General features: G+C 36.0%; 2 protein-coding genes across 2 annotated transcripts in view; one reads left to right on the top strand and one right to left on the bottom strand.

Annotated features, from left to right (window-relative positions):
• The window catches only part of syn2b (synapsin IIb), an 89,372-nt gene that overhangs the window by 20,768 nt on the left and 52,476 nt on the right, over positions 1-16,128 (bottom strand). Inside the window, exons 6-7 of the mRNA XM_088917617.1 lie at positions 1,176-1,238; positions 772-914 (exon numbers count right to left, since the gene is read on the bottom strand). Of these exons, the coding sequence (XP_088773743.1) occupies positions 772-914; positions 1,176-1,238 (206 nt within the window). The remainder of the gene's footprint in view (positions 1-771; positions 915-1,175; positions 1,239-16,128) is intronic.
• Positions 4,514-15,484, top strand: LOC148835411 (metalloproteinase inhibitor 2-like). Its single transcript, XM_088916282.1, has 5 exons — positions 4,514-4,861; positions 10,388-10,479; positions 11,237-11,351; positions 12,702-12,826; positions 13,286-15,484. The coding sequence occupies exons 1-5, from the start codon at positions 4,732-4,734 to the stop codon at positions 13,481-13,483; spliced, it is 660 nt and encodes a 219-aa protein (XP_088772408.1). The 5' UTR covers positions 4,514-4,731; the 3' UTR covers positions 13,484-15,484.

Below are 16,128 nucleotides of genomic sequence, written 5' to 3'. Positions count from 1 at the left end.
ATGCAAAAGTATATGCATTTTATATACCGCCACATGAACATTTATAAACATTTATTTAATGCCACAAGTTAAAATACAGGGTCCCCAAGGGGCTCCTTCATCATGTGAAGGTCAAGTCCGGACTCTGCCCCAGGTGGCAACACACGATTAGCTAAAAATCCCAAGGTGTTTTTTCGAAAAGAGTAGGAGGTTACCCCGGTGTCCTGGCAAATTTCCCATTGGCTTTTACCGATCATGTCCTCCAAATAATGCCCATCTCAGAACTGGCTTCATCACTCTGTTCTCCTCCCCACCGAGAGCTGGTGTGTGGGGAGCGGACTGACACACTATGGCTGCTGCTGCATCATCCAGGTGGGGCTGCACACTGGTGGTGGTGGAGGGGAGTCCCCATTATCCATAAAGCGCTTTGAGTGGAGTGTCCAGAAAAGTGCTATATAAGTGTAAAGTATTATTATTAGGAGTAGGGTTTAGTAGGGCTATCTCGGCTGTTAGTGGCACAGTGCCCCCTGTGGTCTGCTGGATGCTTGTAGGCATGCTGTGCTGCTGAAAAAGGATCATGCCTCTTCTCCAAATGGCAATGCACCTGTGACATGGGACTGGGACAAGCTGAAAGACAAGTGGCTTAAAGTGGGGCTGGGGTCTGTCTACAGTCTGTAGCTTCGGGCCAATTCATGAAAAACACACCACTGTCCACTATCCACATCGGGAGGATACAACAAAAATAACTGGCAAGTCTACATTTAAAAAAAGTTAAAATATGGAAATACTTACATGTAAGCTTTGTAATTATTGCCTATCTTTTGAATCCTGATGTCATACTTGGAGTCAATGTAGGGCTCTGTGGTAGCGTAGGTCTGTGTGAGTGCGACCACACTGGCAATGTCTTGGAAGTCATAGTGATTGTCTACCTTCACCTTTAGATGATCGGGAATGAAAAAGACACAGAAGAAGGAGTCAATGTTATAAGCCAGCTTAGTTTGTATCCTCTCTACTCTCCAGTAGAGCTCGGTGTGCAAGAAGTAACTAGATAGACACATGATATGCTAATCACACTCTGAAAATGACTAGCAAAAGCTTAAGGATGGCAGAGATAAATGTTCCAAATTCTTTGTTGTGCCTGTTTTACTGTTGGTAATTGACAGGAGAAAGGGGACAAAGGAGAGAGCAGGCCTTACCTTGCCCATGCCTGAATGAGCGTGCCCAATCTTCACAACAACAGGGAATGTAGGCATGGCAATCTGAAAGATAAAGATGTCAAAACACTTGAAAACAGCTGACCTCAAAATGCCTGAAAGAAAAAAAACTGGACACTGACATTTTATTTATGTACTTCTGCGACCAGCATAATCCTGTACAAAGAGATTTTCCAAAGAAATGGGTTTATATCAGACAACACCCAAAATGAAGAGGGAAGTGTCATTTTTATGATATTTTATCAAGATTGATATATATTGAGGACTTATAATAACTATCACACCTTTACTTTTGGTAGATTCTAGAATGGGTAGTATTATTCTGAGGAAATTACTTTTATTATAACTACTGTTATGAGTGTATGAGTGGCTGAGACTAATGCTAACACCTGCTGTTATAGAGGTGAGCCTATATGAAATTCCTTTTCACAGCTGTGTGGACCCTTACATCAGAAGGCAGGGGAAACTATAACTTGGTCTTTGGTTGAACAAGTGTTAATTTGCCTTAAAAGTGAAAATAAGATGATGAGGAGATTTCATTACATTCAGGTTGCCAATTTGTTTAGCTTGTAGGCATGGGAGTTAGTGCACCTGAATGCTCTGATGGACTATCATCTAGTCCAATGCGTACTCGCTCCTTAAAACCTGTGCTTCCAGGTTTCTCTAATCTCTGCTGAAAATAACCAGCATTCTGATAATAGATGGTTGCATGTTTTATTTTTGAAATTTCCTCTCACATCTGCAGTTCTTTTACTTCATTTTCACCTATTTTCAGCAATGCTATTTCAAAGCATTTTTAAAATGACATTACAAAGACATTTGGAACTTACTTCCATGTAAGTTCCCCGTAATAACCACTAGGGGGAATAAACTATTTTCAGTGACATGTCTTGGTATTTGTAGTGGTATAATAAACTAATCTGCACTATTATGTCAAAGCCATTTTCTTCCAGCCCTAATGATATTATTTCATTCAGCCCCCAAGGGTAATGGTGGAATTATGGTGTGAGTAATTTCTGTTCTAACAGGTTTATTAACCCTCTTTCAAATGTATTTACAAATTTTAAGGATCACCTCAAAAAGAGCAAGATGCAAGCAGAATAAAATTCTACAGAATTTCATAAATAAAACAAATTAAATGATCAGTCTAACCGTGTCTCATCTACATATCCTTCCTGTTTCCGAGAACATCTATTTCTTTGACTCTTGAAGTTTTTCGACACCATTCAAGTAGATGCCCTGGGGTTTTGATTACTTTTATAAATGCTCTTATGTACATTCGGATAAAATGTATGCATTATAATTTATACATTTATGTAAAAGTGTGCATTAGGGCCTTTGAGAATGCACTGCAAAAATGTAGAAAGTATTTTATATTTTATACTTATACTACTTATGGTAGTGTAACCATACAGATTTTCTTTCATTGTTTTAATAGTTTGATAGCATTAACACACTGATAGAGCTTGGGTTTAGCTATCCTCTGAGATTAATCAGCACATGCCTGTTAATTGAAATGAAAGTAAACAACTGGTGCAAATGACAGGGATACATTAAGTGTTTCATTTTGCAGGGCATTTATGAGATTACCATCTATGGAAGCATTCATGCACCTTGGTGCCTCTCGTCTTGGTAATTTAAACATAATGAAAGTCAGAGAACAGATTACACTCCTAATCTTTTGCCTATCCTTCTTGAGGTGCTGTTAAAATGAGACCCTAGTTTATCAGTTTTCTATTGTGTTTCGAGCTTAAAAAGACAGGAGTTTTTATTTTTCTCCCAGTTTTGTCGGTACATTTGGAAACCTTGGAGATTATGTTACTTTGTTTTAGAGAAGACATTGCTATTTCATACAGTAACCATTTCCTGAAAATTGTGTCATTGTTTCATGATAGAATGACATAAATATATCTTACAACACCATACTTTTTGGATTCATGCCTCATGCAGCAGACTTGCAATCTTGAAACAGTGTTTCTGGATCAACACATAAGAAGTGACCTTATGAGTTTTTATATAAAAGCAACCTGTTATTAAGCACAGAAATACTAACATACTAGGAGTCTCTCACTTACAAAATTGCTAAGTATAATCACCACAAATTGTGTTTGTGGAGAAGCTTTAATTCTTCTGTAGGGACATTTTTTTTACACAAGAACATATTGATTACTCTAATGCATACTCTAACTGATGTAAATCAATATTATTGTGCACAAGATTTTATTCTGAATTTTGATACTTTGACTGAACTAATTTACAGACCTTTTTGAGATAATCTCGAAATTCTTATTATGTATAGTAGGACCTGAAGGTGATTGCAGTGCTTTGACTAACCAAAAAAGGCTGTGATGTCCATAAAGACAAGGATTGGCATACATACAGACACGATCAGCTGAAGAAGATCTTAAGCATCCTACGAAAAATGCAGTGCACAGACCAGGTCCACATAGGAGGGATTAATAATCTACAGTAATTACAGCAAAAGTGTAAAAAAACATTGGATTGCAAGAATGTTTTAGTAGGCAATGAAATGTTTAATAAAATGAAAAATGTAACTTTAATAATGCATGTGTTGGAAAGCCATATTACTGTATTACCTGTATATTGCTTTCTTGTTTAATGTAGTTGTGTTTTTTAAATGGTCTAGGTATGACTGGTACAGTAACTGATGAATGATTACAGTTACTCTTTGAAATAACCAGGTGTGACCCCTGCAGCATTCATGTCTTCTTAGTTAGTGGGATACACCCCCAAGGGACTGACAGTTATTCACCACTAATTATAATGATTCAGGTCCTGCAGAGCAATCAAGACCGGAATGACAGACCAACCTAAAATAGGAAGCAAGCTTATTATATTTCTTCTTCTTTTATGTCAAATTTATGGCTGATTACTTGGTTTAAAAATGACAAATAAAAAGCATGTTTAAGCTTGGGTTTCTCTTTTTCATAAAAAAAATGATTTAGTCATCTGGCAGCCTTCATCTGTTATGATTTTAAAGAGAGCCTAAAGAATCCCGATAAAAAGCACTTGCTTTAGGCTACAAATCACAAGATGGATGAAACAAAACCTGATTTCAATTTTTGTAATAGTTCTTTAATATAATAAAGGCATTTAGAATTTAAATGTAGCAACAGCTGGCACTGCAGGAGTTAGGTCCTCTTTTAGTTAAATATTAATCTGCTTTGTTTGCCGGTGTGAAAGGTTTCACTACTGCATGTAATGATTCGGTGTCTGGGTATGCTTGAGAAGTATGACGGAACTATTTTGTACAAAGTTGGGCGTGCTTTCTCACAGAGGGGTGGGACCTTCAAAGTCAGAGATGTACATAAGGGGTTCCGTCAGCCACACACTGTGGAGTCAGAGAGCACCAGTTGAAGCCAGTCGGAAGAGAAGAGCTTTTATTTGTTGTAGATCAGTGTCTCAGCATTCAACAGCAGATTCATCCCAGGAGGAGGAAACTGAGTTTCTAGGAAGTTAATCCTGAGATAAAGGCAGCGCACTCAAAGGGAAAGAATACTTCTGTTCAAAGATCACCATGAGAGTTCCTGTACCTGGCTGGCTTGTCCTAATGCTCGTTCTCTTGACCGTGCAGCTGGAAGATGTGGTAGAGGCATGCAGCTGTGCTCCAGCGCACCCACAGCAAGCATTCTGCTACTCTGATATAGGTACGTCTGTCACAGTTCCTATGGCAGGCTGTGGTCACTGAGTCTGCACTTGGTCAGGGGCTGTTTCTCCTTGCTGTCTCTCATCTCTCTCCCTCCCTTCCTTCACACACTCTCTCTGTCACTGTTTAAGCTAATTTTTAGTGCTTTTTGTCATGCACACATTTTGTTTAACAATAGTTACTGTAGGTGTGCAACACTTCAGAAAAGTATGCAATGTATTCATAAAAAAGACCAATTAAATGATGAAAAGGTTAAATTTTGTGTGGTCAGTGCAATGCAAAATTATTGACACACTTTTTTTACTGAATAAATGGTATTAAGATAGAATCTTTTATAGCATCACTTTGACAAGTACATATACAGAAAAAACGTTAATATTTTAAAATAATATTAATAAAAATTTTTAACAACATAAAAACCAGCATGAACCACCATCCATGGCATTTGAATAGGGTTCTGTAGTGACACTGAGTTTCAAAATATTATGTTATTAACTCATGGTTGGAGCGCTGCAAAATACAATATAAAGTATCCTTAAAATATATTGAATTTCAAAATTCTTGCTATACTTATTAATTTCTCTCAGGAAGTAGATGTCATTGATCATGGATACTCTGCTGAATGTAACTTAGAGATTCCTCTTTAGAAAAATACATTGATTTGTTTTAGATCATATTTATAAAACATATAAAAAATCATGTGAACATTAATTTGAGAATGCTTTGTTTAAGGATTTATGTGAATTATTTCACATTGTTTACTTCCATATTTGGATTAAGGCTTTTGTTTGTTTTCTGTACTATTTATGTCTTGGACCAGTTTGGTTGCAGTTGGAACACACCTGTGATGATACATATAAATAAAATACAATGAAAAAGGTCTAGTAAAATTGTCTGGTTGCTTTCCTGTGATAAAGTACAAATTAACAAAACAAAGCATTTAAGGGAATTACCAAAATATCTAAATTACCTAAATAAAATATCTAAAGGGGCTTACAGTACCTCATAAGACCTGATTGGCTAAGTGAATTAAAAAACTCCCAAGCTAGTCTATTTACCATCAATTTCTACTGTGTGCAAAAAAAAGTTATATTAAAAATCCATATTTAAAACATCATATTCTGAAAGTGATGTACTTTCTGAAATTCTATAATTCCATTAACAAAATTTTATAATACTTTGAGGATATTTTAAAACATTGTCCTGCTGCTAGTTTGAAGCTGAACCAATCATTCTGTAAGTTTTAAATTGTGATGATAAATGCAATTCAATGCAGTTCAATTAATCCAAACTCGAGTTTTTTTTGACAGAGGGCTGTTATTTTTAATGAAATTAGAAAACCAACAGACTATGGAAAACATTTTATGGGTGTCTCGTACCAAATCTAAGTCTTCAAAACACAAAGGAAATGTGACATTTAGCAGGCTGTAAGGTTCAGAGGGCCCAGGCAGTGCTGGAACGCTTCCAAACCTCACTAACAGTAAATGTACAACATGAGTTTCAAAAATGTCACCAAATTAGCATCTCTATAGGAGAGAGGAAACTGTTTGCATACTGATTAATGGCTTTAAAGGCTCTGACAGGAAATCTTTGTGAACATGACAAGGCCTGGGATTCATTTGAGAATATTGATTTTTCTAAAGTTGTTTTTTAGTGATGTTTTTTTTAAAACATACTGTATGTGACAATTATGGTTTATATACTCTTATATACAGTACCTTAGGATTATTAGTTATTGATAGGGGCATAGGATCCCTATGAAAAGGGGTTAAATACATGTATATATATAGTTCCTAGATTCATGTTAGGTTCAGCACATATTTGGAGGGCTTTGCTTTTTAAGTTTGTGTGCTACTCTTTGGATTGAAAGTAGAGGTGATCGCAGTACAAGGAAAAGAAGGAATTTTGGAACACTGCAGAGCACTGACCGGAGACATCTGTGAATACAACTTAGCCCCATACAGGACAGAGCATGGTTTGTGTCTGCATGTCCTTACTGACCAGTTAAATGTGTGAGGCCAGACTTAAAGTGCGGTATTTAGTTTCGCCTCCCAGCAAAAACAAGCACAGAAATTAATTAGGTCTGGGCTAAACGGTTTTTACTGGGCCTTTTTTGTCTAAATGATTAGTAGTGTGGCTCTCTGTCATTGCTTGACAGCATCCCTTTTGTCAACAAAGCCCATCTTTTCACAGCACCCTGGTAACCATACATTTGGTACAACTGGCAGGAACCACATGCCCTCTGACAGCTCTAGCAGGCAAGGAAGAACCTTTAGCTTTTGGCCCAGTGGATGCTTTCAGAAGCAATCCCTGTGTGCTGGACACACGAGCTCTGAGTGTGGGTGCAAACTGGAGACGAGTTTGTCTGAGGAACAAAAATGGGAGCAGATTTGGAAAAGGGGATGATTCAATTAGTTGTCTTACGTGGCATAAAAAATGCCTGCTGATTGTTAGATAAATTCATTTAAGAGATTGCATTTTTGAATTAAGGACTGTTTGTTGATTGCTGATTGTTAGATAAATTCATACTCACGATACTTATGAGAATTGTCTTTTGATCGCAATAAACAGGGAAACTCACTCTGAGAACTGTAGTCTCTCCTATTTTAGAATGATTAGAATATTCTCCCTTATATGCCTTCAGTCAAACAACAGCAAGACTTCTCCTGGCTTGTGAAATAGTTAATATTTTTCCTTAAAGATTCCTGGGGTAGAGAGAATGGAAAAAAATAACCTACATGAAGCCGACTTCCTTGCAGAAATCTGTGGCATGGAAATATGAAAGGATTGGTTTCTATATTTTGGGAAGTCTTATTTCACATGACTTCTGGTTTTAATCAGTTCAACAGAAGCATACGGAAACTGTGCAGTGGTTAGGCATCGATTTACAATGTTGTGTAATGTGGCTTATATTTTTCTCCTGTACATTGCACAAAGATGATATCATCCCAGAGTACCCAGATTCATTTTAGGCAAAAAAGTGAAAGAGAGCTACATGATTCACAATATATGGGTTATTTTAAAATGGAGAATTTCAAATGGAAATGACTCACAAATGTAGAGTATGGAGAAGCTCAAAAGCCTGAGCTGTAAAATATATGATTCAGTTTTGTAAGCTGGACTGTATGATGGAATCCTCAGTGCAACAATTTCCTTCGCACATCTTTTACTTGCTTTGTAAAAATATAGCACAGTAGAAATCACAATCTTCCATCCATACAACTGTCCATGCTCTAAACCTCTTCAACCAATTCAGGATCACGTGTGAGCCGGAACCTATCCTGGCAAGCAATGGGCGTAAGGGGGAATACAACCTGGACGGGATTTTTCAGTTTTCCCAGAAGCCAGTAGTTTGTGGACTGTGGGAGGCAACCGGAACACCCAGGGATAACTCGAAAAATCCGAAGGAGAACACATGGAGAACGTGCAAACTCCACACAGATAGAACCCAGGGACCAAGCTCTGCTAGGCACCGATGCTAACCTCTGCGCCATCATGCCGCCTTTAAATCACATCTTTTAAAATATAAATTATTCGATTGACTTTCTTTCAGTAATATTTCTTTCAGTCTTCAGGGTCATGAGAGGTTGTTTGAGAGATACAGTATACTTTATAAATTAAAAGGCCTTATTCATACATTGTTTCATTTAATGCTTCTACAAAACAATCTAAAAATAATTTACAATTATTCATTTTTCATTCCATAAAAGCGCAGCTTTCATATTCTCAGCAATACATTAAACATTATGGACAGCTACTCAAACTTTGAAACACATACCTTTCTACAAAATCAGAGATTTACGCTCACTCATTGAACCGTTGGACTTAAAGCTGACATAATGTTGTGAGAAACTTGCATGTTATGCGAGTTACTCACAATATTATGTAATTACACCAGTTCCTGGAAGAAAGCACAGATGTCTTATAACGTCTGAGTTTTGAAAATGGCAAAGTTGAATAGAGTCTGATAGATTTACTACAGCACTGACATAACTCTCAGGTCCCAGGGCACTGGCAAAAGTGGTGATAGGGACACTTGCTTAGCATTCCAGAGGCTTTAGTAGGGAATTCCAAAGAACAACATCAGCATTCCATCCCACTAGCCAGATTGGTTAATGAAAAAAAAACAGGGAGAAGGGAAGTTGTGCAGAATTTTAACCTCTGGTGGTCTGGGTCCACATTAACACCTGAAATGAGCTTGGTGATCTCAGCTTACTCTCAAAGGCCTATAGTGAGTTCTGTGTATAATGAAGAACCACCAAACAGTTTGGCTTAGCTTACTAGGTTTGCTTGTCTGAGATTTACTGTAGATTTGAATGGTGAGAAACTTGCAAAATTGCTTTGGAAGAACAAACTTTCAAGTGCGTGATACCATTCCAGGCAATCGAGCACAAAGTCTTATGCCTTTTTATGAAAATGATATAAAAAAGAGAGGTTGTCTGTACTTACATATTAATATTTCTGTATAAACAGTCAGAAATGAAGCAACCCTCCCAGTAAAATGAAATATCTCTGGAATTGTGTGGCTTGGTGGATGTCACTGTACATAATGGATGAAACAATCTGGCTATCTGAGCATTACAGTACGTTCAACATTGTAGAGCAATGGGGAAAAAACAGGAGACATTTATTTTTAGTCATAAGCACATTTAAACAAAAGGATCTTTTCCTGATATACTGGATCTGTTTTTCAAGGTCCAGACAACTGCTGAACCATAGCAAAGCCTTTTTCTGTACTTTTGGTGTTCTAAGTTTAAATATTGATCTTGGTTGATTGCCACGGTTTTGTCACACTAAGTGATATTTGTACAGAAACTATTCACAGTATATACTGTATATGTCTAAAAACATGCTGTAGTCGAATATTTGGATTTCTACAGAAAATGTACAGTAACTGGCTCTCAGTGAAATTAGATTTGTTTTCATTTATCTTTCTAGTTTAAATCTGTTTTCGGTCAAAGTTTGCTTGTGTTCTGTATTTGAGACAGAAGTGAGGAAACTGGTCTGTTCCTGCTGGTTGTCTGCAAATGGTTCTTCTCATGAGGAACCATTGCAAAAATGGATCAGACATAGTTTCTATGACCAGCAACAGCACATTTCCTAGATCTAGTGTGTGATATGTGATGTGCTTATATGGAATGGGGTGACTGTGGATGTGAGCAGATACCGAGCACCTCTGATGTTTTTGCGCGTGCAAAAACTTTACGTTTGTATGGGAAAAATGACACAAAATGGTTACATATCAATGTAATGCCTGCAAAATTGAAATCTGTGGGTTTAGCACCACAGAAAGACATGAAGAAGCTCATATTATATTGATTTCATGTAAAATATTCTTAACTAAACTGAAAAAAAGATCAATTAGAGGACGATACGTTAAGAAAGATGGGAGTGGGTAGTGCAATTTCCTTTTATAGACTTTCATAAGGAACACAGATTTAGAAATCATTCTGCAATTTTTTTTTCTTTTTTACTCTTAGAGCATTTCTGTACTTAATTTCATGTATCTGGAATGTTTTTTTTACAGTGATTCGGGCAAAGGTCTCAGGTGAAAAGATTGTATCTCCGGACTCTCATCCTCACTTAAAGATGATTCAATATGAAGTGAAACTGATAAAGGTAAGATGTACTAAAATCAGTGTGATGATTACAATAAAACGAAACCTTTATATTTTATTCTGATAAGTGTATTTGCCAAGATTTCTGTTGCTTTCAAAGCTCGTCATGTGTTATCCCCGAATCTCACTTTTGTTCTGTACACCTCTTACAATCAAAGTCTATTCAACTGTTAAAGCTTTGTGGCAGAAAATGGAAGGAAAAATGACTATAGCAATTATTACATAACCATGGACATTTATATTGTGAAAGACAAAAATGCTGATAAGACCTGCACCACGCTGACTATAGTTGCACTGATAAAAATAGAGGTATCTTTTTTCTTGGATACAGTCTACAGTTAGAACTCAAGGTATAAATACAGATTTAAAAATGTTCCTGAATATTCTCTAATATTCTCTGTCAGCAGCCAAGGATGAATTTCTGTGTATTACCTACACCCTGGCCCAAAAACACTGTTATTCAAATTTCTCTTCATACTTCACTTGACTTCTTCAAAATAAGGAATGCCATTTCAGAGCAGGGGAGTCTAGAGTTCTTTTTTTCATATTTGTAGCTGTCAGGCTTGTTTACTTACATGCTACTGATAAAATCCATCCTAAGTTTCAGTTTACCTTAAGAGAAGGTTGCAATGCTGTTTTCCAAATATAAAAGTACCTTTCATCGACACAACATCAAAACAAATGCAAGCATTTCAAAATTGTTGTGAATTGAATTGACACACATATACTGTATATTAACACACATCCCGTCTTTTAAGATGTTCAAAGGCTTCGAAAAAGTGAAGGACATCCAGTATGTATACACTCCTGTTTTCTCTTCCCTCTGTGGCGTGAAGCTGGATGCCAGCAACAAAGTTCAATACCTTCTGTCAGGTAAGACAAAGCCATACTTTCACAATATAACATCACCAACTGCTTGGAGCAATAGCTACATACAGTATGAATGGTTTTATAAAAGACAGGGAATAAGGTCATTTTCTAGAAGATGTAATTGAAGGATTTTAATAAATAATTATTTTTTCTTCCAAAATCAACTTAAGTAATTAAGTGAAAGCTGGAGTTGCTCAAGCCATTTGTATTTGCGCCAAAATAAAATGAAATCTTACCTGTCTCTAACGTTTGTCTACAATAACAAATACTGCCATCTGCTGAAAGTCCGGTGAAGGACTGTGGTGAAAGTTAATATGTACAAGAGCCTGTGAACTAGAACCCTGAATTAGCATCGAGAGCATGTTTTGTTCCTATTATTATTTATAATTAATAATCCAAGGTGACAATTCAAAACAGTTACAATTATAGATAAATACAGTGTAAACATTACTCAGTCTGGAGCAGTACAACAAAAACGGCGCAAAATTCCATAAATTCAAGATTAATGTCTTGTCTTTATCTTATAAACCAAAATATAAACCTTATGTAAACCTTACAGAGAAGTGAAAGAATGACAATACCAGCTAGGCAAAATTAATTTTCCCATACAGCATGTATAGGATCCTCAAAAACGGGTGTCCCTTCTAGTTTTGTCTGAACCTCAGGAGCATACTAAATGATTTACATCATATTTTCTTAATTAGACATCCATATGTTTTTCTACACTTGTATGTATGTGAATTAATTCACTTAACGTAAATACATGTAAGGTACAGTTAACTACAGTATAAACCACCAAGGGCCTGCTACTTCCAGTGACATACCTTTCCCATTTTCTCAGTCATTTTTTTAGCCAGTGTACTGTAAATTAGCTCATTATACACATTGAATAAAGCTATCTCAGAGTGTTGTACTCTGTACTGTGGTTTTTACTAGAAGATGTGTATTAATAGGTAAATAAACAGTCCTTAATATACAGTACATATATATATATATGAAATTGTTCTTAGCTTTTAGGAAACTGAATTTTAACCCATGAATTACTTAGGAGGATCATTGTACAGTATAGAAGGTTTACTTCTCTACTGCTTCGGACTTTGTGTTGCAATATGATCCATCGACTATAAAAGAGATGCAAGACTGAAACTTCCCTGAGTGATTCCACTTCACCTCATGCGAGAGGGTAATATGCTTGATACAGCCAATTCACACAGCATTCTGTACGGTTCATTAGAACTCCAGCAGGCTGTGTCTTATTAAGTTCCCAGGTTAACACACATGGTGGAAAGGCAGTGCTGTGCCTTTAATAAATGACCTGCCAAAGACTTAACATTTTTGTCTTCTGTTTCCCAGGCAGAATGGGGAGTGATGGAAAAGTTTCTATTGGTCTTTGTGATTTCATTGAGCCCTGGGATAACCTTTCAATGTCCCAAAAGAAAAACCTCAATCAAAGATACGAAATGGGCTGTGACTGCAGAGTGAGTTCTTTAGGTTCTTAAACCACATTCATTTTCTGCCTGCATGCAAACACAACAACTGTTGCTTCTCCCCTCACATCAACTAGTGATAGTTGAAGAGAAAAAAAAAGTACCTATTAAATTGCAAATCTAAAAGTGCAACAAGAACGCCTCAGTAATTTTTGCATTTTTCAGGATTCCTAATTTTTTACCTGTGCTTGTTTTTAGAATAGCTTAGTTTGTAGCCAAAAGCAATGAACTTCACTTCTGATTAAATTCTAACCATACATAAAATTTAACAGATGTATACCATTACCTTCCCTTAGAAAAACGATGGCTTATACAGTAGATTTGCTTTTTTATTCATTTAAGTTGATGATGTGATGGAGAGGGAAACTGGTCAATTGTTGAAATATGTCATACTGTAACAGCGGACTTTCACTTATCACTCCCAGCTGAAATTGTAATCTCTTCTCTCAGATTTCTAGTTGCTATAGCCTACCATGCTCCACAAATGCAGAAAATGAGTGTCTCTGGACAGACTGGCTGACAGATAAAAGTCTGAATGGAGAACAGGCCAAAGAGTATGCCTGCATCAAGCGAAGCGATGGCTCCTGTAGCTGGTACAGAGGGGGGCCTCCCCCAGAAAAAGAATTCATGGACATTTCAGACCCCTAAGAAGGACTCACTGTAAAGGGGAAAGGTACAGAGGCAATGCTCTTAGACAAGCTGCATAATTGCTCCATCTCTAGGTCCTTCAACCTGGAATGCCTGCAGCTCAGTGTACTCTTCTGATTCTGTCTGAAGCTCAGTTGCCTATGTTTCAACATGTGTGAATGTATAAGATTGCTGACAAGAAGCTATTTCCAGACTTTTTAATGCAGTATTTGCTCAAACGCATCTGTTTAAGGACTTGATTACGTCAGGATACTTTATTTTTCTTTAAAGCAAACATATATGCCCACATTACCACAGGGCACACATTTTCATCCTCTCTTTCATGACCATGCTATCTAAATCGCACAGTCCCAACTAGTGCATGGCAAGTGTGTTCCTATTCATATGTTAGAAAAACCCATATAGAGTGGAATGTATTAACTTGGATGTGAGAAATGACTTCTTGTTTTAGATTTCAGGTTAGCATTTTTTGTTCGCTAGTAAGTAATTTTGATCACTGTTAATTTCCTAATGTACTTCCTAATAATTTGTTTCTAGCTGTCAAAAAGGATCTGCTTAGGTCTATAGCAGAGACATAAACCAGTATAAAAAAGCAATAATAATAATTGTTATTCTAGAATAGATGCTGTCTGATTCTGGATCTTGCAATCCATTGCAGTACAGTACTTTAGGGCAATCAGCTGCTTAATTATGTAACTGAAAAAATAGTCATGTAATTAAGCAATTAACAAGCTGGATGCACTAAAATTCTGCAAATGAATGGATTAGGAGGACAAGGTTATGACAAGTTGCACACCACTTCTGGTGCTTTGATATTTACATGATTTTCAGAACAAGTAGATTTAAGAAAACCAACAATCAAGATGTTTATATCTCTTTTTATATCCTGTCTTATGCATGTATTGATGCTTAATTCACATTATTGGAATGTCTAGTTTTTATGTGATGTTGTCAAACTCAATTTCTGAAGGACGTAGTGTCAATTCCTAGTGTCTTCCTGATATCATTCCACCCAACTCCCAGTTACGTGATATCGTTGGTCATGTTATTTAATTAAATGCGGAAGTGTAATACTTCTAAGAAGATTCTGAGGTTTTATAGGTAGCTGTACCTTTAATAAAGTGAATATTTTGCTTAATCAAGTGTAGAAAGCCTTAAGAAAAAACCTATTCTGTATGTGTCTTAGAAAATAATTTGATTAATTGTTTAATTGACTACTCAGGATGAAAAAAAAAAACAACAAGATGATGTCAGGCCCTTCAAGAAGTGGGCTTAAAAACCCCTGCTTTTCATAAAAAGATTGTTATCTTACACACGATTTCTCCTTGATTTTATTTAACGTTATGTATTTGTTTTAACACATTTCTTCATGATCTTGGGTGTGTGCTGTAAGGAAACTGAGTATTTTACTACCAAGTCACAAGATTAACAAAAGAATGGATCAGAAATTTAGCATACATATGCTTTTTGGCTCATATGCTATACAATGGTTTAATGTGCTCTTTTTGCCCAGATTGCTCTGTATACATTATGAGAATGTATATATTTGTGTTATTAACAATATAAACACTCACAGCTTAAAATATAAAAGTTGGCAGATGGAAATTGTATAGTTTAAACACATGATTTATTTTTCAATTTTATTCTGTCTTTTAACAGATGTTCCATAAATACTTTGTAACACTGAAATGAAAACAAATTTCATTTTCCAAAAATCTAATACATCCCTTTGTAATGTAATTATTACCTAATGGTGTCAGAAATAACCATAGTTAATGTATCTGTGGCACATTGTTTTAAACAAATGAATGTTTGTATGCGTATTTATGTTTTTTCACCTTTCAATATGTTAGTGGACTGTTCTACCATATCATACCAAAAAGATTGTTTATAAAAGTCTTGCAATAGAGTACCTCATGAATTAATTCATCCATCTTATTTGTCTTACAAATATAACCAGCAAGGTTATTCGTTGTCAGTATAAATTTTTCAGTCGCTTGACTTTATTGTGGTGTGTTTTGTCTCTGAACAAAAAAAGTATTGGCAAGATGTACTGTTGTATTCACCTTATGAAAACCTGTGATATATTATTAATTAATTAGAAACTACACGTACTATGGGCAAAGCAGTAAACCTCTACTAGTCACTAACAGAGCAGATAAAACAATTCTGGGGAAAGTTAAATATTCCGTGTCTGCTCATCAGTTTAATTTATGGAATTAGAGCAGTCAGCACATTTTGTCAATCATCGCAATCATCGCATTCAAATGATTACTTTTATTTTCAGTCTTCGTTTCGTTTTTTCAAATTGCAGGGAATTTATATTAGATACATTTGATTCAACTGAACAAATAAAAAATGCACTCATTTAAAAAATCTAAATAGATTGCAAAGGAGATTTGTGCATTAACTTAAGATACTACATCACAATCTGAACTGAATTGCATAATCAACTTTTCATACTTATCGGTTATACAGATCTAGCCATATACAGTATATATATGAGAACAAACAAGACCATTAACAGAGCAGGGGCACCAATAGAACAGGTGTGTGTACTTTTCAGCTCCACAGAAGTACAGCTTATCTCCTCTTTTTTATTATGATAAAGTAGAGAATTATCATTCATTCAGGTGTACTTAAAA

Source organism: Atractosteus spatula, chromosome 5, assembly GCF_055471065.1.
Source record: "Atractosteus spatula isolate fAtrSpa1 chromosome 5, fAtrSpa1.hap1, whole genome shotgun sequence".
Lineage (NCBI taxonomy): Eukaryota > Metazoa > Chordata > Actinopteri > Semionotiformes > Lepisosteidae > Atractosteus > Atractosteus spatula.
This window is presented reverse-complemented; position numbering and strand designations above follow the sequence as displayed.